The sequence below is a fragment of the Chelonus insularis genome, unplaced genomic scaffold (assembly GCF_013357705.1).
Source record: "Chelonus insularis isolate UGA/USDA-ARS -01 unplaced genomic scaffold, ASM1335770v1 contig_568_pilon, whole genome shotgun sequence".
Classification (NCBI taxonomy): domain Eukaryota; kingdom Metazoa; phylum Arthropoda; class Insecta; order Hymenoptera; family Braconidae; genus Chelonus; species Chelonus insularis.
The window spans coordinates 195,569-217,739 of record NW_023276647.1 but is presented as its reverse complement, the minus strand read 5'-3'; the positions used below and the strand labels follow the sequence as shown (position 1 = coordinate 217,739).

General features: G+C 28.9%; 1 protein-coding gene across 10 annotated transcripts in view; it reads right to left on the bottom strand.

Annotated features, from left to right (window-relative positions):
• The window catches only part of Shal (Potassium voltage-gated channel protein Shal), a 66,846-nt gene that overhangs the window by 20,813 nt on the left and 23,862 nt on the right, over positions 1-22,171 (bottom strand). For all 10 annotated transcript variants that reach the window (XM_035088689.1, XM_035088697.1, XM_035088688.1 and 7 more), the window contains 2 exons: positions 20,418-20,580; positions 3,799-3,987 (listed from right to left, as the gene is read on the bottom strand). In XM_035088689.1, coding sequence (XP_034944580.1) covers positions 3,799-3,987; positions 20,418-20,580 — 352 coding nt within the window. The remainder of the gene's footprint in view (positions 1-3,798; positions 3,988-20,417; positions 20,581-22,171) is intronic.

The following is a 22,171-nucleotide window of genomic DNA, read 5'->3' as shown; positions in this document are numbered from 1 at the left end:
GAAGTAAATTTTAATCTAACAATAGAAATGAAGTTTAAGAGGCTCAATGATAATTTTAAAAAATAATCACCGAAACTTCATTAAGGTAAATGGTTTCCTGTAGATTATAAAGCGAAACTCATTTCTACGTAAAAAGAAAGTGTGAAGAAAATGCCCATTATAACAACCATTACCTCACTGAAATTACGAGAATAAAAAAATGAATTTGTCCAATATCATTTCAGTTTAGTGGAATCTTAAAGCTATCCTTACTGACCACTATCCTAAAATTTCGTCTATTTCCACTTGGTTCGTGATTACATAGCAAAACTCCATCTCCAGCCAGCAATTGTCTGCCGTTGAAAATCTACTACTCGTGCTTTAGACATTTTCAAATTGCCGCTGGCTGTAGAATTGTTGTATTATTCTCTAAACTAAGAAAATGAGAACTCTAAATTGCCTGAGAAGACTGGCGTAAGCTATGTACTATTTTTGCAATTGAGGCAATAGTTTTTGTCGAGTTACTGTTTTATTTATTAACTCTTGTTTATGCACTTATTGCAACGTTTACATTTTTAGACACAACAAAATTGAAATAAGTATAAACAAAACACTTTGCTTGTAAAAATTTTCCAACCAACTTGGTTTTCTTTTAATTTCAAATTTTCCAATAAATTTCTTTTCAACAAATAAAATTGTTTTCAAGAGGAAAAAACGTCTCTTTTATTTTTGAAATATAATCTAACATAATATTCCAACTGTTTTTATTAAATAATAAATATAGATTAATTTTTTTTTATAGACAAAATTTTTTATTTTTTACTTTAAGATCTTTTATTTATCACTCTTTTTATCCTACGTAGAAGAAGAAGAATGTTTTTATGACTTTAGTTTTTCACTGAGATATTAAAGAAATGATTAAAAAAATATTGTTAGTATGTAGCAAACATTCTCACAAACATTTATCAAAGTTATTATGATCTTATTTCTGTGATAGATTCACCGCTATCTTTCCCTTGAGACACTTCGTATTGATCCCTTTGTCATTTAACTTGAGGGTGTAGGGTGAAAACGCAACGGTCCAAGTCGCACGAGAATTAACTTGTTGGGAAGTTAGTATTGTAGCAGAGTAGCAGACATTTCATATTCTCTTCCCTTCGCGCCATTCGAAACATTTGCTCACTCTTCATTATATTTAATAATTTGAAACGTGTGCTAGAAACTCACTGAACAAGAAACTCAACTATCATATAAGTTTTATTTACTACCAGTGGTCGAAATATAACGAATGTTCCAAGTGTGACGAAAGTAATATCGACATCATTGTTTTACACAAATCTCATCTGCAATAATAATCATTGATAATATTGTTTAAAATAAATAATAAAATATAATTTTTGATTATAAATTATTCTCTTTTTTATATTGAATAAATAATAATAATAATAGAGATACGTTCTATTCATCTGGATTCAATAAAAAAAAATATAAGTTTAAAAACAGGCTTTATTATCAATTTACATTTTAAATTTTGCCTGAATAATGAAATTATTCAAAAATCAAACTATAAAAAACTTGTTGAATATTTTATATCTATAAAATTAATCTTTTTTATTAATAATGTCGTATTATTATTTTCATTCTGCCTGATCTAAATAATATAATATGGCTGAAGTATTAATATAAATTCCAACCTAAAATACCTGGTATTTATTTAGATTACAAGCGAAAATGGTTTATAAATTAATCTACATAAGCATCTAACAAATACCAAATATCCTTTGTTCTCGATCCGATAATGTAATTATCTGCATATTGCTTTGGTATAAATATCTCATGAATAATTTATTCATTGACCTAGGAATATTATGATTTTTACTAATAAAGCTCATCCGATAAAATTAACTCTTTGCCTAAGATGTTTTCTATATAAATTCTAGTATATCGATCGTTGTAGTTGATTAAAAAGCTAAAACTTAATTAACGTAATAACTATTGAATTAATTACATTTAAAAAAGTAATTCTAGAGACAGAGAGGTATAAAAAATTAAAAAAGTTATGTTTGCTAAAAATAGAACTTAAAGAACTTGATGATAATAAATTAAAAATGCATAATTAAATTCATTAATTCAAATTGTTAAGTAATGCAATTAGCATTAAAAATATTGATATTAAAAATGGTATTTATTTAACATTAAAACAGTTTATTAATGATAGAAAAATTGTCTCGATGTGACTTGAACAAATAAAGGTGTAAATCCTTGCTACGATCATGGCTATGACATTATCCTTTTATTGTGTCGAGAAAAATGCAGGACGTGACTATAGGTCTAAAATCTCTTGCAATCATTTTCTCTATCCTTTATACAAGACAATAAGTATAAAGGATATTGCAAGGAACGGCTTTTTATAAGCCAAAAAAAAAAAATCTTTATCGATCCTTAGCAATATGAATTCACAACTCTATGACCGATTCAATCGACTATTTTCCTTTTCCCACCACTTTCTATCAGCTTTCTTTTATTCGAAGATTTTTATACAAAATTATATTGAAGTATTTTATATGTAGGTTAAATAAATATGCATTGGAAAGCTATCATTTATTCAAAATGAATGCAAGGAGCGGAAATTCAGGGATAGAGGTAATTCACTACTGCGTAACGTCTTGTATTGTGTGCAATTTAATGCTTAGTCAAGCGATTATTTCCTACAACAACTGAGTCTATATCTCTCTTAGTCGGAGGTCCACTAGATCACCTTAATCAGATAGGAAACTCTCAATACGATTATTTGACCGTATAATGTGAAGGAAATTCAACTCTTGCGCATTGTCCTTGTGTGTCATCCATACTATGAAGAAGATTGTAATCAATTTGAGAAACGTGTGCACAGTGGCAGCAGTAATGAATGACTTGATGGCAACATTGACTTCAATATGCAATGCGTAGTGCCTTGTCATAGACGTGAACACATGCGCACGTGTTAAATATATACAATCTAATACACCCCCGACGGCGATACGAATGAACAAAAGGAGTTGACAAGTAAACGACTTGCAGTAACCGAGTTTCACAGCCAAAGTGCTTCCGGGGAATTCGAATGTATATTCACAAAATATCTTTTTAATGTTTCCTACTGGAAAACCAACTTTTAAATGCCACATCACTGAATTTATCGACTGAACATGGCTTCAACATTTTCATTTGAATTCTGTTGTAAACAATATTTTTAAAATTTTTCTATTCAAAAATATCAAACAAACTGAGATTATTCTTTTTTTATGCTTCATACAATGACATACATTTTAATTAATTTTTTTATTGTTTAATTTTGCAGCCCGAATTGGCCCAAATAGGCCATCAACGAATAACTTAATCCTTTATATGAAATTGGTTGATACAAAGTCTAATTTTCGTTTGATTAATAAAGAAATCAATATGACAATCGAAAAAATGAGAAATTCTTTATAAGCAAATCTTTCAAAACTAATAGTTGCAACACAAAGAGATAAAATGTGAATGGAAAAAATTATTAGAGAATATAAAAACATATTCCAAATTGGTAACTTCGTCGTTCTCCACGCGTGTAAAATATTTTTTTTTGTCAACATAAAGTTTCATACTTGTTCAACATAGTCTGTATGTTTTGTTTTTTATATAAAAGCGATAAAATATATTTTTTTAACCATTGTTTCATTGAAGAAGTAGATAGTATATTTCAATATCATTTCCTTTCAATAATTCCAACTATTTCCAATTGATCTAAGTAATCAGTGTCTTTCCTTATTTATGATAAATATACTAAAATCATAAACTCACCGTAGTTTTCTCCAAACAACGCAAAAGATGATGATGCTGAAGTTCAAAAATATCTTCTTCTTTATAATTGTCATCCGACTGAAGTCCACTTTCGGCGGCAGCGAGTCTTGCTTCTGCTGCTTTCTTCTTGCTAACGAATGCTGCACCACTTGATGCCTTAGCAATTCTGATGCGAGCCAGTCTTGCTTTCTGAAAAAAGAAAAATTTCTCATTAGAACTTAGATACTTTTTGTGATTATCATCAATATAAATTGCCAGTTTTAAATGCAAATTATAAATTTTTTAATATTGTTCATCAATAAACTTGTGATTTTATTTATTTTTATGAAATCATCATTCCACTGATTCCTTGTGGAGAATGGTACGAGTTTTATGTTTGAAAGTTTAATATATTCGATTGAAATTTTCCAGTCCAGTTTATTGCTCGTAATTCTCGGTCAGAGAGCAATTAATGTCCGCAAAGTTTAGTAACGATGTGTCACGTGGTTTTTTTAGGATACTGTTGACTCTCTACGGTCAATTAGACCATTAAATACACATTGTTTATCATATCGGGTATTTATGTGCATACATAAAGCCGATTTAATATAATTTCCTACCCCTTATACTGTATATAACCAATAATGAATGAAGTCTGACAGCTCTCTATTAATCTCTACTTAACACCCAGCTTTATCTTGACGTTCTACGTTTGCAAAATTTTTTACAACGTCATTATTTTCTACGCGAATCTGCCCCTCTCAACCTTCCCATCAACAAGAGAGGAAAAAGTGTTTTGTAATTTCAGGCAAAAAATTATCGACTGATTGCACAGAAAGTCCATTAATTCTCACCAGGAAGTTAACAATTCTTTTTCTAGTGAATAATTATGGAGAGTTTATGTGCAATGATTGGATTCTTATTTATCTAGTATGACTATTGGATTTATTTAATGCTTACTTGACCGTTCATTTAAAAAATAATTAAATTTAAATGAAGAGAATATTTATTCTTATTCATCTTGATAATGAATTATGTATGGTAATCATCATTCTTACAATTAAATAACAGAAAAAATATTTTCCTTTTCACGTATTACATTAATATACAATTTCCTTAAGTACTTTATCTTACCTCGACTTCCGTTATGTTTATTAATGAATACTTAAGGGTGAATTTATCATCAATTAATTGTGTCTGAGGATGCTTTAAGATAAATACTATTTTTATCTCTCAAAATGCTAAGTTTAACACAACATTCAACGTAAGATTAATTACATGAACCGACTTATAATTATTTCAAGTGCATATAAATAATTTTGAGAATAAAATACAAATTTTAATTTTCTATAATTAATGTTATTAAGAATATTAAATATGAATAAATGCTAACAAAGAGCATAAAATTTCACTCATAAATAGCAGAAAATTTTTATTAAATTATCAATAATTAAAAGTATGTTTATCAAAATAATCTTGAGTAATTGAATATATTATGAAAAGAAACTTTTTCAATAGAAGACTACGAGCATCCTATTGGAAGTTGAAAAATTTAATCTCTTGAGAGTTACTATATATACAATATATCGAGTCATGGATTAAAGGGGTTGAAAATGCGGAAAAGAAAGACGTGACAGAGTAGAAGAAAAGAAAGACGAAGAAGAAGAAGAAGAAGAAGCGTATCTTGAATGTATTTCCAGCCATGAGGTTGCTCTAGGGGCTAAATTTCTATCTCACAGCAAACTCGTTGATTATTCTTCTTCTTCATATAAAATGAAAAAAAAATATATAAGTACGTTCGTTGAACAACGGAGGTTGGAAATAATAGCACGAAGTTCAAGGCGAGAAATCATTTTATACTTTCAGAAGATATTTTTGTTTTATTTGTTTGCTTATTGTTCTTATTTTTTGTTTTATATTTCATCTGTTTTCTTTCTACTTATTCCATTGTTCCTTATATCCATGTAATTTTTTACTCAACTCCCATGTCAATTTTCACACGATTCTTGTAATAACATATTGCAAAATGAAGAAGAACAATAATAAAAATTGTTTTAAGAAAAAAAATCCAATTCCACAATTGAAATCATGATGAAGACAATTTGCAGACACATACCAAATGAAATGCACATTTTAACAAAACAAACAAACTATATGCGTTCTACTTCTCTTAATCTAGATGTTTATATACAAATTCTGGACTTGTGGTCTGTGGATGGTAAAACAAATAATCGCTTTCCAACTGGAGATTCGCAAGGGCAACCATGACGTAAAACTCATGAAAAACAAGGTAAACCGAGTATCATATAGTATTTATACAACACTCACTTGAAAGTAGTGCAATATCTGTTTAAAGAGGAATTCCTAGTGGTACACACAAATTGATTAAAACTCATTAAACTGATATCCAAGACTTTTTGTGTGAATGAAATGAATTTCAATAAAATCTCATTCATGTTATGCATTATCTAGGCCATGCAAACAACGTTATAGAAACCAATAAAATGACCAGAAAATGATCTACATATGAAGCACATCCGCGCCAATTGCTACATTCAAATTTGATGAATGGTTGAACTTTCAGTTGTTGTGTAGTTTCTGTAAGCCATCCGGAAAATCGAAAGTTATATGTTTACGTGCATTCATACATGTAAAGTTTTTTGAATTTTCATCGGAATAATATCTAATGCATTATTTAAAAGATAAAGAAAAAAATTATGTCAGTTTTGAAATATTTTATTTATTTCTTGTAACTGATAAACTCTTGTAGGAAAATTTCCTAATAATCTGGTATATTCTCGTGTTTCTGAAACAAACTTTTCGAGAACATAGTGAATAGCTATATAAAATAGTTCTCTACAGATAGACGATGTTTGAATGTCGTATATCCGTAACTGAGAATTGCAACAAAAGCACCAGCTCGTGTCATAATTACCTCGCCGATTAGTTATACAGAGGTAACAAAGTCTGTACATACAAGGGAAAGCTGCTGCATAATAATTTAGGCGAAATAATGAGTCACGTAGCTCCAGATTTGCCGTCACCAGGTGCTACCTAAAATTATATATAACAAGTTTGTGCGTCTCTCGTTAAAGTATGAATCCCAAACTTTCCAGCAGTAATGTTATTTATATTTAGTCGTGTAATATACATCGAGAACATGTACTGAAAAATTATTCAAGCACATTAATAAATGATTAATGAGATAATATTTAATAATTTACATGATTCAAGGATTTGCTTTACATAAATAAACCTTTTGCGGTTTATCTTCCTCTTGAAATGTCACCTAGACTATTGGAATACTTCACCTCCGATAAAATGGATTTAGAAGGAAATATCGAGCCAGTTAATATTAACCTTATTCGAATAAGTGGCTTTGGATATTTATTCGGATCGACGAAGATTTTACGGATTTTTCACTATCGAGATATCAGCGATAAATCTTTGGTTTTCAAGGCAGTCTTGTTGATTTCCACGCCAACAACTGCAGTGGGCTGCCGTATGGCCGTATAAAATACGAATTTGAGAGTTGGATGGAAAGAAAAATATCGTAAGCAGTAAATGCTTCAAGAGATTTTTATTTTATTACTTATTCGCTCGTATTATTATTTCCATTTCCAATAATCTTACGAAAGATTTTTTTTCACAAATAATATTCTCACTTGTGTGAGATAATTTGGCTAGAAAAGACTTGGTTTATTTTTATTTATGTAAATATTGTCTTAGGGGTTGGAAATAAAGACTATAATATTTAAATCTTCCCTCATGATGGTGAGTTAAGAAGCTTGAAAATTTTTATTTTCTAAAGTTACGATAAAAATTCATTTATCACGATGATAAAGTGAAATTTATATCCTACATAGCAATGTTAAATATTCATTTTTCTAAAACAGGGGATTACAAAGAGAATGTAAAATAAAGAAAAATTTGTAGGTTATTTTTTCAAACCTCCAAGCAACTTTTTACCCTCGACAAAGTAGAGTATGAGGGAGAGAAACACACTCGTGCTTGAAGTTTCGTTCTTATAAAAATAGAACAAGAGTCAAAACAAAGGAATAATAGAAGCCACATCTACCAAGACGTGCGAAAAATTGTAAATGATTAACCCAATACCCTCATATACTTTTCTCCACTTTTTCGAAAGTGGATACTAACATATATACTGATATAAACTGTCTAGGCTATAAATACACTCGTTAAAATTTTATAAATACGTAAAGAAAATCCACAATTACTTGGAATATTATTTGACTTATTTTACTATTTTCTTTGAAGGGAAATTGTGAATAATATAAACATTAATTTTCATGGTTGACAAAGAGAAAATATGATTTGGTTAATTTTCACGATTATTACAAACATCAAAGCATATTTACACTTTGCCTTTGATGACGTGAATTTAGCTGTCTTTTTATTGACTATAAGAATTGTTTTGGTAATGAAATTTTATACCACTGAACGTGTGTATACAAGATCAACGTATTTAAAATGAATGAAGAGTATGACCATGAAAGTTATTTTCATCAATAACTAAAATTATATAAAGACGTTTGATAAGTTGGTAATTTATAAACATTCTGTCAACACGAATCAGAGAATTTTTTTTTTTTTTTCAATAAAAGAATTTAAAGCTTTCGTTAAAATTATACAAAAATAGTTTAAAAAATAGCTGAAAAAATTTTTTTTGAATTTTATTGATGGCATGAAATTTTACTTCACATGAAATTTATTGCTGATAGTGATAAATGGGAGGATTTATGACCTAGTGACTTAATAGAATATGATTTAAATATTATTCATCATGTTCCTTTGAAATTTATTTTCGTCTGACCTTTCATTCGAAAAAAAAAAAAAGGAAAAAATTTTTTATCCAAACCTCGACATCAATTGCAAACTACAAACTAATTAAAAACAACATTTATATATCTGTGTGCGTGAGAATGAGGCGATATCTCGAGAACAGCTAAATGGTCAACCGATACAATTTAAAGTAACTGAGAACCAATTTAAACTCAAGTAGAATACCACCGAGCAACCTTTGGATTATTTCGAAAAATCTAAGGATAGATTTAATCAGTTAGTTTCTGAACATAATTCAACATTTAAACTAATTTCTGATTACATGTAAAAAATGTCTGAACAAAATTGGACATTACTACTTGATATTTTTTCAATTGAAAATTTATTGAAATTTTGTACCAATTTTCATTTCATATCAATCAAATTATTCTTCAAATTGAATAAAAAATGATAAAACGAGATAAAAATGTATTGGATGGATTAAAATTTTCATTGATGCTTTTAAAACGATTTTATCTGCAAGAGTTTTAATTAAATAGTCATTACTAATGAAAAAGGCTGTACTCATGACCTGAATATTATTCATTTGTTTACACACTCGAAACATTGATTAGCAGCATTTATTCGTTAAAAATGCACTATCTATTATCGATGCTTTTACTGACGTATCGTTAAATATTGGACTAATAGAATTAACGAGAATTAGACATGAATATTAAGTGATTCAGCAATAGTTAAGTTTGATTACGTAAAAACGGCTACACTGAATGTGACCAGTATATTCAAATGACTTCAGTTGGTAAGCCGCTTACTCGTTCGGATCTCTAGACAGGATATCAAATGCAAATTCACAAGTCAACAGAATGGAGATTCATACAGTCGCATAGACCCAATTGAAGAATAGCCAGGCGTGAAATTCAGATTTACGCCTGAGCAGGTTATTTGTTCGGCTGGAGAGAGAATAAGAGAGAAAGAGAGAGAGAGAGAAATCAGTAAAAAGAAATTTGTCGCGTTCAACTTTCTATGAGATTTTCAGAACCACGTACCTTATCTCTTTAATTTTTTATCCAGTTTCCGAATTATTATAATAAATGAGACATTATTACTGACAACCAGATAAATTACGTTTGCATTTAATATATTCACAAAAAGATGTTCTCATTTAGAAATTTTGAATTCTTCTTCTTCGTAAAAAATATGAAAAGATTAAAGTATGAAAAGTCTGTTAGTTAAACTACGAAAATCCCTTTTTCATCATTTCATGTACCAACTTTTACTTCAATCATGAATTATAAATTATTTCATTAAACTTCAACAGATATTTCGTGTTGAAAAGATTACTCGTCATAATTCAGCTTTTAACATTATATATTAATTAACATTACTCAAGACTTGGTGACTAAGTTCAAACGTTCATGAAACAAATGGTCTTGGTTGAACATAAAGTACCGAAATATGATAAATAAAAAAAAATACTTCCCTTTTATCAATCTTTATAGTTAAATCGATCTTATTGTTAGAAGACTTTAGGGAAATGATGGAACAAAATTCACATCAGTAAATAGAACATAATTCGTGAGTATATAAATATCAGTTACGTCAGATGGGAAAGAAAAATAAATTACAATGAATCAGTTGATCCTTTTAGAACAGCACGTCCTTTTGACGAGCTCTCAAGCATGAGTTTGTTTCTCGTTCTTCATACCGTTTACACGAGAATCTCGTTAACCCTGTTTCTATCTCGACAATGTTTGTGGCTTTGCCTGCGGAGCATCATCATCATCATGATCTACAAAGATAAAAGAAGACGGGAAACAAGAAGAATAAATTGGTGGGTTTGCACAATCGCAATCTATCTTTCTTATGTTGAATGTTATACATGTATCCAACGGTATAGTTTTGAATCCTTAAAAATATTCTTCACTTTGTAAGAAGCTTCTAGACAATCGTTTCAAATAATAAAATTGCTTACAAACTTGAGACACATGGTTTCGCGAATTTTTTGGTTCTAGTAAGACATTTTTCCATCTATCTATTTCACAATCAAATTGAAAATACAAAGAGTCTTATTTTATATCAAATAAACCTACGAGAGTGTGAATTTCAAATGAACTTAAATTGAAAACTGCTAACAAAAACAAAGAAATACCTACATAGTAATTTATTACCAGGACAACTTTTCAATCGCTTCAAATGCATTTCATTATTCACTCCACTTGTTTTAACCACCTACATCTATGTTTAAGTAGAAAAAAAATAATTGATTCACGTTAGAAAGTCTATTAATTTTGTTTCCTGTTGTTCTACATCACTCTCTGAATGTCCAGAGATATATAGGTATATTCTAATACTTGAAGAATGTTAGTTCGTGGTTATTGAAATAGAATTTACTAATTCGATTCAATTCCAAATACTACTTGATTTTTTTACTCGTTGCTTTAACTGATTTTTCTGTACTGCAAGAGCTCTCGTACATCGATTGTTTTCATCAGAAAAACAAAACAAACATTTCCACTTTGAATATAAAAATGAATTAAATTGTTCGATGAATAAAAGGGAAATATTTTATCTGATGATTAAATCTCTTTTTCTCGTTTTCTAATTAACAATTCAGCTATTTGCATCTTTTAAATTAAATAAGAAATACGAATAATTTCAAATAGAATGGAAGAAATATTTACACAAGAATAAAGGAAACTCTCATGTTTTATTCAAATTGAGGGACTTTTATTCACATTGTTTTTTTATCTCATACTGATTTTAGAGTTTTTGAAATCATTCTACTGATTAAACAATATTATCTAGATTTAGATTTAATTTCAATTAACAAGTGCACTCATTCTAGATAACAGATGGTTACTCAATTGTCTGATAACAAAAAATTGTATAACATAAAAATTTATTGTGAACAGAATAGGCTAGAGATTGTATCTCTTTTGAATGAATCAGTGAAAATGATGGCAAATTAGTGGCTGTGGCTACTTGGCAGTGATGATATTATTATTCATTGATTGTCAATGTCAAGTCTGCCACTGATTATTTGATTGATTCAATCAATTATTGATTGAGCATTAGACACTCCTGAATTTTTACTAAATATTACCATTCTGAGAATGACCAATACATAAAATGTTATTAATTATCAACTTCTAGGCTTATTAGCTATTATTTAGTATTATCTAAAGATAGAAAAAAGGTAATAGTGTTACTCTTACCATCTAAAGATAATGATAGTCATTCATTAGGTATTTCATTCATGGTAATTTTTGCTTGATCTATTGTTAGAATCTTTTTCTCTTCTGATGACAGCAGAACGTTTTTCTTATGTAATGATGTGATTTTAAATAATACTGTATTGCAATTCTACATAAAATGTAACTGACAGCAAATGGTGATAGTAAAATACATATAAAAAGGGAAATTAAACGTAAATGGAAATAATTAGTATGCCAAATGCATTCATTTACCTCAGTAATTTATAATTTTACTTTTGAAAAGTTTTTCTAGCAGAGACACTTTTTAATTTCCTTCGAAATAACGAACTCGAACTATTAAGTGAGTAATGACTTAGTCAATTTCTGGTTGAAAATTTTCCAATTTTAAACTTCTTACTCTTCCATGATTAAAAATCAGTTAAGAAAGACAATTTGTAAAAAGGTAGTCAGGAAAGAACTTCTTAAATAGAAATCAATAAAAACCGAAATCAATCAGTTAGAAAACCAGTAGAATTTTTTTTCAACATAGTAATAATCCTATTATAACATTGAGAGTGAAAGTTTTTTTTAAAAATAGAATTCTAAAAGAAGTTATTTACTACTTAGTACAAGCTCTTTAGAGAAGTAACACACAAAAAAAAACACTTGCAGTGCAATTATTAATTATGGCAAGTTCTTAAAGTAAATATTAGCACACGCGATCAAAGTCACGCGATAAACCGAATATATATCTATATGGTATAAAGTTGTTTGGACTTCTACAATGCGAATTATAAACGACAAACAATATGTATATTCCAAAGCATGTATAAAATATGAAATCGAGTTTAATTATGAAGTGAGAACAAAAGGACACTATATCATGTGTAAGTAGAGCAGACTTAAAACTCATCACGTAACATTTACACCAGCTTTATCATTGGTTAGTATTTTACAAGCTGTAAATTTGCAAAGGTTAAGCTGATTTAACGAAAGCCAAAGGTCACGCGATAACAATATCTCACTTTTGTCAGAGTTAAATCTCAACCTCGAGATTCATGCATACAGACATTTCTTCGAATTTCTATCTAATTTTCAGCCCTATTCCACTCTCAAAGAATTTTATGACTGAATCAGTCGAGTAAAATTCACAAATGCCGTATGATCGCTCGATTAATCCTTTCATGTCTAATTTCCTTGTGAAAAACACGACATAATCTCCTTGCACGTTATTATAATAATACTCTTGATTAATGGTTACCTCCATCCTTTAACGATAACATCTTATGATAACACCATTAGCAGATTAATTACGACTTATTATTTTAATAAATGAATGTTACAACTTTAATTATTCTCTAATTATCTCTGTAATCGATATTTCAACATTTGAAAATAAAAAATGTTATATTCACTATTTCTAACAAATACTAGTGTTATTTAATTCGATTTTTTCTTCCTTGAGTTTATTGGGCATGATTTATTCATTGATTATACAAAATAGTTTGTATTTTATTATCATGAGGATACAAGGAATAATGAACGTGTTTGGTATGGATTGAAGGATAAATTTTATCCCTGTTGAATTTACATGATGACATGGGGGAAATTTATGAGCAAAAAGACGAAAAAAGAAACATTGCTAAAATGACCATCAATTTTAAAATGTGCTCTTGTATATGATTGGCAATCGTGATTTTTTTTTTTTCATGTGAAGAAAGTAAAATACAATTGGAAAATGTTTCACTATTCAGAGGGATGTGGTGTAAAAAAAATGGCCTCGTCAAATTCACGGACGTGACGAGTGAATCGGCAATGCGGGCGTTGTTGATGGTTTTGTTGTACGGAAATTGCAGATTCACAAAACATTCGTTTTAACCTGAATGCCTCTCGGGTTTTCAGAGTAAATATATTACACGTAACCATGAAAGAGCTTAACGAACCTGTCACATATACGTCAACGAATTATTCATGAAATACAACTGACATTTCCAAATGAAAAAGAAATTGAAATAATGCCTCTTTCTTACTTTTCTATTATAATAAGTAGGTTTTTAATATTTAAATATAATAATATTTTTAAATTTCAAAAAATATATTGAAATGTATTCATTACATAGCTATCAACGAATACCACCTTGGTATATAATTTTTCAACGGAAAAGGAAAAAAAAATATATTCGAAAGAGTAAATTGGTTTTACTCTAACACCTTTAAAGTACTTTAATTCCATGACGAAATTGTTGATAATTTTTGATCACATCACATGAATACAAAAGATAAATTAATCCTGACTTGAACCAAACAACTAGTAGCTTCTATTAGTTACCATGGTGCAAGTATAAAACTCTATTAAGCTTGGCATCACAGTGTACATCCAAGTTTATCGCAAGAACCTAAAAGCCCCGGGTTTCCATCTTACCTTGGAGAATTTCTACCTTTAAGTACTCTTGAGTTGAGAATCCAGTACAAGCTATTTGTTCAAGTAACTCGAGTAGCTCTCAAACTCCAAGTAAGGACAAATCTTTTTATTCTGATTATTTATTTCTACATTGACACCATTGAAAGGCATTAGCATCAATCTTATGCTCATCAAATCTGTTCAGAGTTTCTGAAACTCAATGAAACTTCATGAATATTCCGTCCTAGATGTATATGTGACCCTTAAGAATAATTTTTTATTTTTATTCATCTCCATCACAGTGCAACAACTTGAAAAAAAAATTTAATATTCCATTCTCTAATAACTTGAGAAAACACTGACTCCATGCAAAATAGAGATAAAAGGGGAAACTTTTTTAATCAAAAATATAAAAATTACATGACATTTTTCCGAAGTTAAATAATAGATTTTTTATCAGTCATTCTTTTTGATTTTTTCTTTTGAATCGAAAATTTATAAGTGAAGTTACTCAATTATTGTTCAGACATTTTAATGTTTTTTTTATTGTGATATTATATTACCACAATTTAAGAACATTTAAAGTGATGTAAATGTTTATTAAATGACTGAAAGAAATAAAAAAAAAGAGGAAAGCATTATAAACAATCAAGTAGTTATCATCTTAATAACTTTATAAAACTCTTTTGTACAATTTGTTTACTCCACTTGGAGCAATAAAAGTCGAAATAATTTTTCAAGTTTGGTGCATCAACGTGAAAGAAGCTTTTTTGATCTCAAAAAAGCAAGCATGCATGCTAACGATAAAGCTCAAGCCTTTCATGAGTTCCAAAGCATTGGAAATAATAGTTTTCTGTTGTTTATGAGGTACAATCAACTAAAAACCTATCATAAATAAATCAATAAACATTCCACATAAGTTTAAAAAAGTATAAATTATTTTCTTTCCATCTTTTATTTTCATATTTACACATGAAATAGTTGTCGTTAATTAATGCTAATTTATTTCCTCATCGTTCTATTATTGCTCATTTACTATTCTTTGTTTTTTTATTCAAATAAATTTTTCTTTGACGAAGATAGTGATAATGAACTAAAAGTATAGCTTTTGGCATGGATCCAAAATAAACTCCTCACTGTCTGAACCGTCGGCATTCAAGACTCGAGTAGACCACGACGCTCATATTACAGTGGTATGTAGCAGTGATATCGCTTGAGTGTAAGCATAGGAAAAGGAATAGGTAATGGAATAAAAAAAGTCGAAGAAAAACGTGAAACACAGAGGTAGAAAAATGTAAATAAAGTTGAAGTAAGGTCAGCACAGATGGTGTATATAAAAATAAAAATATTTTTAACATTCCGTCTGTTATTTATCAAATGAGAAATATAGGGGAAGGTTACTATGATTGGACCACTTTGCTTTGAAAATCAATATTTCAGAAACTATAGAGTGATGGCTTTGACTAAGAAAACTATAGAAATTTTATTCTCTTAGAATTTTTTTTTCCTCCCTTCTTAAACTCTATCAACTCGAATTTTTTGAAATAATTCACATCATTTAGCTAAACAGTAAATATGAAAATACCAAAATAGCATTGAATGTTGCTATTACTTATTTCCCAAGTACTTATGTAAATTTAGAATATTTGAATAACTTAAATAATATTACGAAAATATACATGGTCTTATGCTGCGCAAATGAACTATTATTTGTTGTACAAGAAGTGTAACTTCACAAGGGAAAATAAGTTTAAGAGGATTTCATAGAATTTATAAAATTATTCAGTAGTTTAAGACTTTAGTACCCATAAAAAGTTTTAGTTTTATATATATTTAATTTTGTTTTGGACTTGATTTCATTCCGTCCTATATAAAATGTCAAGAAACTGTGGTTTAGTTGCTGATAAAACGTAGAAAATCAATACTATGTATACCTTCTTATAACAATAACAATAAAAAAAAAAAAAGGAATTCTACCAACCAATACTTGATTACTCGTTAAAATTTATGATGAGTTAAATTTAATTTGTTAATAAAAATTTATCATCCAAATATTCAGTGAACTTATTTCTTTCAATGATTATTTGCAATAAACATTCTGTCGTCAATTGCATTTTCAATCGACTCATTATTTAGAAGTTGAAGAAAATCGTATCCAATAGCTCTTAAAGTTTTAAAAGAAATAAGTTTACCACTCGAAAAATCCCTGACTCCACGTCGTTTATATTTTGCTTTCAACAACTTTAGGCAACTTAAGTAAAACACAACAGAATAAAACAAACACATTAACTTCCATATTATTACTATGGTAATAATAGTAATACATAAGTTTGAATAAAAAAAATTTAATTAACGCTTGAATAATTAGCCTTTCATGATGTGAAAACCAGATAACTGACATAGTGAATGAATAATTCATTTTCTATATTTGTTTCATCAGGTTTTTATTTTTTTCAATTAAATCATAAAGCATTGCATTAATTAAATGCTATATATTAAAAAATATCCTACATTCTAATAATCATATCAAAAATTTTCTACATCAATCAGCAAGTCAATCATCAAAAGAATCAATTGGATTCCTTCTAGATGTCATATTATTTTACCTCAGTTTTTCTTATCCAAAGCCAAATAAAACTTTACTAACCCAAGTCATCAAATGAAGTCTGGTGGTATGGTACGAAATCCTGTCGTTCAATTTCCTGCTGTTGAGATACTTTTGTTTCAAGTTGGAGTGACATTATAAAATAAAAAAACTTCTCTCTCTATATATATAGCAGACCGATAGATTTTGATACTGCCATTCATTTCTGCTGACTGGCGTTCATTTTAAATATTCAATAAAACACAATTTTGAATTATTACATGCTCAATCTCATGAATCAGCGGAAAAGTTGAAAAAAAAATTACCCAAGCCTTGTATTTATCATCCAATCACGAATATTTGAGGGCTATGTTTCACGTATTAAATATAGAATATTCATAACTCACTCCTAACGATTTTATCGCTTCACCTAAAGCCTTTAACAATGACATGCTAAGCATATTTGTTATAATTATCATTATCGACTATCGGCTATTTATTCAACAACGACCAAAATATTTAAACCCTTGTTCTAAAAGCCTTGTAACTAATCTAACATGATATAAAGTCTGGTATCTGGTTCGGCCTTTGCTGATGATGACAAGAAACTACTTGGCAATTTAATATTGCATCAAAGTGTCAGTTCAACGAACCGAACGTAAACTGAACGTAACTCGATAATGGGTTTAAATTAGAATAACCGACCTGCTATTTTACCTTTATTTCAAGAAATAGATGAAAGGTCGTCATAGAATAAATTTCTAATTTTAGTGATAAAAATTAATTAGATGGAAAATTATTCGAGCTAGATAAATATTCTTTCCTTAATGATGATCATTTAGAAGAAAAATAATTTTTAGTCGAGGATATCTATAATTCATGGGGATAAAAAGTTTTGTAAAAAACTATCCAATTGATTGTCGTTTTTATCAATAACAACTGAAGCAATGTTGTTTTATCATCTAATAAGCTTCTTAGTTGATGAGGAATGAACTTTGTCAACCTTTACATCGTTGACATTTAGTAGAATAAACGTAAATTAATGGGTTTTATTTATAGAATGAAGATGTAACGGATGGGATATTTTTCTCTGTCATATGTTTTTCAAAACACTATCATTTTAAAATGAAATATTTTTTTATGAGAAGTGTACTTATTAATTTGCATTTCAAGAATTATTTCATTCAAGTTCTTTTTTTTGTTAAAATTTTAATAAAATTTTACAGCATGAAAAAAGCTATTTGAATAAATTACCGTTGTCCTCAAGTGCTTATGATTAAACTAAACTCTATGAAATTACTTTAAATAGCTAAAGAATTATGCATGTGACATCAGCCATTTAGTTGAAAAATATTATAAAAGATATTACGTTAAAGTATTCATTCCATTTATGGCTTCTTTTTTTTTTACAACTTTCAAAACATTTTTAAATCTTCAGGAAATAAATTATAAATAAACTTAAATTTTTTAAATTAAAAATTTTATAGTTCATTAAATAATCGATAAAAGATTTTAAGTACATTGTTGTTGTTACAATGGAGTTTCCTCTTGATGACAACTCTCATTGGACCATTTTCGTTTAGCTTTTAAATTACATTGAAAATGGATTACATAGTACAAAAGTAAGTCATTAAAAAAATAAAAAATTACTAAAACGTAAAGATAAAATATGTCGAATTCCTGTTAAATACATTCCCTTATGCATTCCGAGTAATCCCGTAAGTTCAAGTTAAACAACCACTAGATTTCTCATCAGTTCATGTAGAAATTCCTGGTCTACCTTTGTCTCGTCTCATTATTATTCATCCCAAGTAATAAAATATACCCTCAAGCTTACTTTTTACTTGTTTTAACTCCACATACATCCCTTTTCCTTCCTTAGTGAACTTGTATGCATTGGGCAAAAACTTTATTACTCTCCAAGCACATAGCAATTAAACGAAAAGATGTCACTAGCTTTATTCTTATCCCTTCCACTTGTCACTAGCGTTCTCGCTTAAACTTTTTCCATTATTGAACAGATTTCTGAGTTTTCGCAAACTTTCCATTCAACAGATAATAGGAATTGGTAAAAGAATGAAAAAAAAGAATGGAAGAGTCGATTTTTTTTCCTTTTTAATTAGGCTTATTTCAATACCATCAACTTGATTGTTTTGAATTTTAACGAGTTACAATATACAAGTTGTTACTGACTTTGTTTTACCTTGGGGAATACCTTTATCTATCTACTAAAATTCCCAAAGTGGTTTTGTTACTTAAAGAATAATCTCAACATATCCATTACAGCTTTTCTCAATGCATAAGACTGTTATAAAGCTCTTGGGGAAAACCGTTAACATTGGCCAATGCTCTGAATACAACTTGAACTTAGATCTCGTGCATTACTACACTTGTATACCCACAAGACTTTCACAATATCCTCACCACCACATTTTATTGCCATTATTCCACCGAGAGATAAACGTAGCCACGTTCTGCAACCTCGCGAATGTGTTGTAAATCACTGCTACGTGAACAAGAATCTTTGAATTAGGTAGGCATATGTTACTACTCGTTTTGAAACTTTGTACCACATTCATTACAGTATAACATCTACTGTTTTATTTGCATTTTGTAATAAATCACCGTGTAGACATTTATAAGGAGAAAAACCGTTGCTTCAGCCAGACATCATGACGTAAATTTTCATTTCATGAGCATTAAAGGAGTCTTATTACTTATTGGATTATGACTGGTACGGAAATGAGGCTTTAGCTTCATGAGAAATCGGTTTGCAGAATCCGTTGTCAGTTCAATACCGATAATACAGAAGCTTATTATATAAAGGCAAACTTTAGAAATGTTAGAATGGTCTATTGGATTAGTTCGTGAGAGTTATAGAGATCATACTGTGAATGTTATTTGAAGAAACATCATCAGTGATTGTTCTATTCTATTTGATTGTATATAATCAATTGATATTAATATGTTTAGAATTTATTTGATATGATTGATTCAATAACGAAGTGGATAGAATTATTTTAATTTACAGTAAATGAAAATTTTTTGAATATTTTAAACAAATTTTAGAAAAAATTTAACAAATGGAATTTATTGTTTATTGGAGTGAATATTTATTCAAACGTTCATAATGTTTAAACATGTTCGAATTTTTACCAACGAATGTTTTTTACACTGTTGATATTTAAAAAATTTTTTCACAGATGGAAATAATCGAACTGTAAAAAATTTTATTATAAAAGTTTAAAAAATATATTTGAAATTTTTTTTATCAAAAGTAAAATGAATTTTAATTGTAATTTAAAAACTTTTGAGATTTTATTTTGACGTTAATATTAAATCAGAAGCGATTGTGATCAATTGTTTTAGTTTTGATAGTTTCAAAAAAATTTCATCATCTCTTGAATTAATTTCCAATAATATTATGTAATTAATTAAAATAGCATCCATCAAAAATAAATAATATAACTGTGGGAATAATTTTTCCACCCTTTATGAACTTTCGAATTTATTTTTAGTTTCTCAGAGAAATGTATTCTCAGAACACTTAATTTTCTATATTCACACACGACCTGTCCTAATTAAATAAATCAAGTATTACCTAATTAAAATAAATAAAAATCTCAAAATATCGCATAATAATTATTAATAAACTTACCCTTTGAGCTTTTCTTTTATCAGCACGTTGATTTTGGTGATAAATTCGACTGAAGTTACTGACAATTACAGGCACAGGCAAGGCTATTACCAATACTCCGCTGAGTGAGCATACACCACCCACTATTTTTCCCGCAATCGTTTCTGGCACCATATCACCGTATCTGGAAAGAAAAATAAATTTATCTTTTATGATTTAGTCCCATTTTCTAGATCACGTTAATTTATATTCACTATGCATCCAAGGATTATTGGTAAAATTCTATGAAAAAGTATAAGAAAAATTGGCCAAGTGGATTGTTCATATTTTATCATACAGCGAAAGGTACAAGTGTCCCAACGATTTGAATTGCCTTTGATCAATAAAAATTTTGCACATGCAACGACGTGTCTAGCAAGCCGGATAACCGATTCTCCATAATGGTGACCGATGCGACAGCACGTAGAAAAGAGAAGGCCTCCAGATGGGTTTTTTATTATTATTTTTTTTTTTAAACTTTTTTCTTTCCGTCTATTTCTAGCTCTTCAGTTCGCCATGCCTGGTTTCTTGTTCTCTACACCAGCAAGTCTATGGACTGACTTTTCTACTACAACGACAAGGGCGTATCCCACAAGTTCCACAGGGTTAACCCGGGATAAAATGACCTGGTTGCAATATTCATCTGCGCGTGACAACCTCGAAGGACGAACCCGTTGAAAAATACGTTTCCTGAAAGAATCATCGCCGGACAATTTTCCTATTTCATTTCCCCCTTGTTTTATAGTCTTACATTTTTTTTTATTTATGTTCTCATCATTTCGGAGCTTCCGCGGTCTTTTCCGCCAATTTAATACCTAGAATATGTGAGGTCACACCGGGTAAATAAATTTGAAGGGAAGTAGATGAGAGAGAAAGTAAAGCTACCAATGATGTTGAGGTTCTTACGCGGAAACACATGCTTCATTTCTCTCTTTTTTGTTTTTTGTTACCATACTACCGCTTGAAATAATTTATTTTACCGTGAACCGTTGTTATATTTTACTTTACCTTTTTACGCTCAACAAATACGAGAAAAAGCCGGTAATTTTTTATTGGACATCGTCATATTTTTTGCAGTTAATAAAACATCAAATTTTATATGAAAATGTTCTTTCTATGTTATTATTATATAAAATGCCACTAAAAGAACATAGACTAAAATTTTTATTACTGTAGTTTATTATTATAATAAAACATAGAATTAATTAATGGTGATATAAAATATTGCTCGTGGAATTTTTTTTTATATTTTTTTTCTTTGCATTAAAAAAAAATTATCCATTAATATATTTTGTTGATATCAAGTTATGCGATAATTTGATCCCTATTGAAATATCCTCCTATTGTTTCGTTTCCTTCACCTCTCCTCTTTAAATTGATTATCCAAATCTCTTACTGAAAACACCACAAACTTTTCCTTTTCTTTGCCAGTATGTCTGAGACTTGACTAAGTAGGTCAGAGGTTTTGCGTGCAATAGAATTATTCCCATCGTATTAAAGCTTCAATTAAAGATAATTAAAAGACGTCTTCGGTATAATTTAATCGAATTTCTTGTGGTGTAAATTACAGAATTAATTTAAGATCAATGCAATATCTTTAATTATAATTTATATGGAATACATTCCATTTTTTTTCGCTTGTAATTAATAAATAATAAGCTTCCTTTCATCATTTAAATTATAATCCAAACAGCTTGAATTATATGTTCATTTCTTTTTGTCATTAGCCGTAGTAA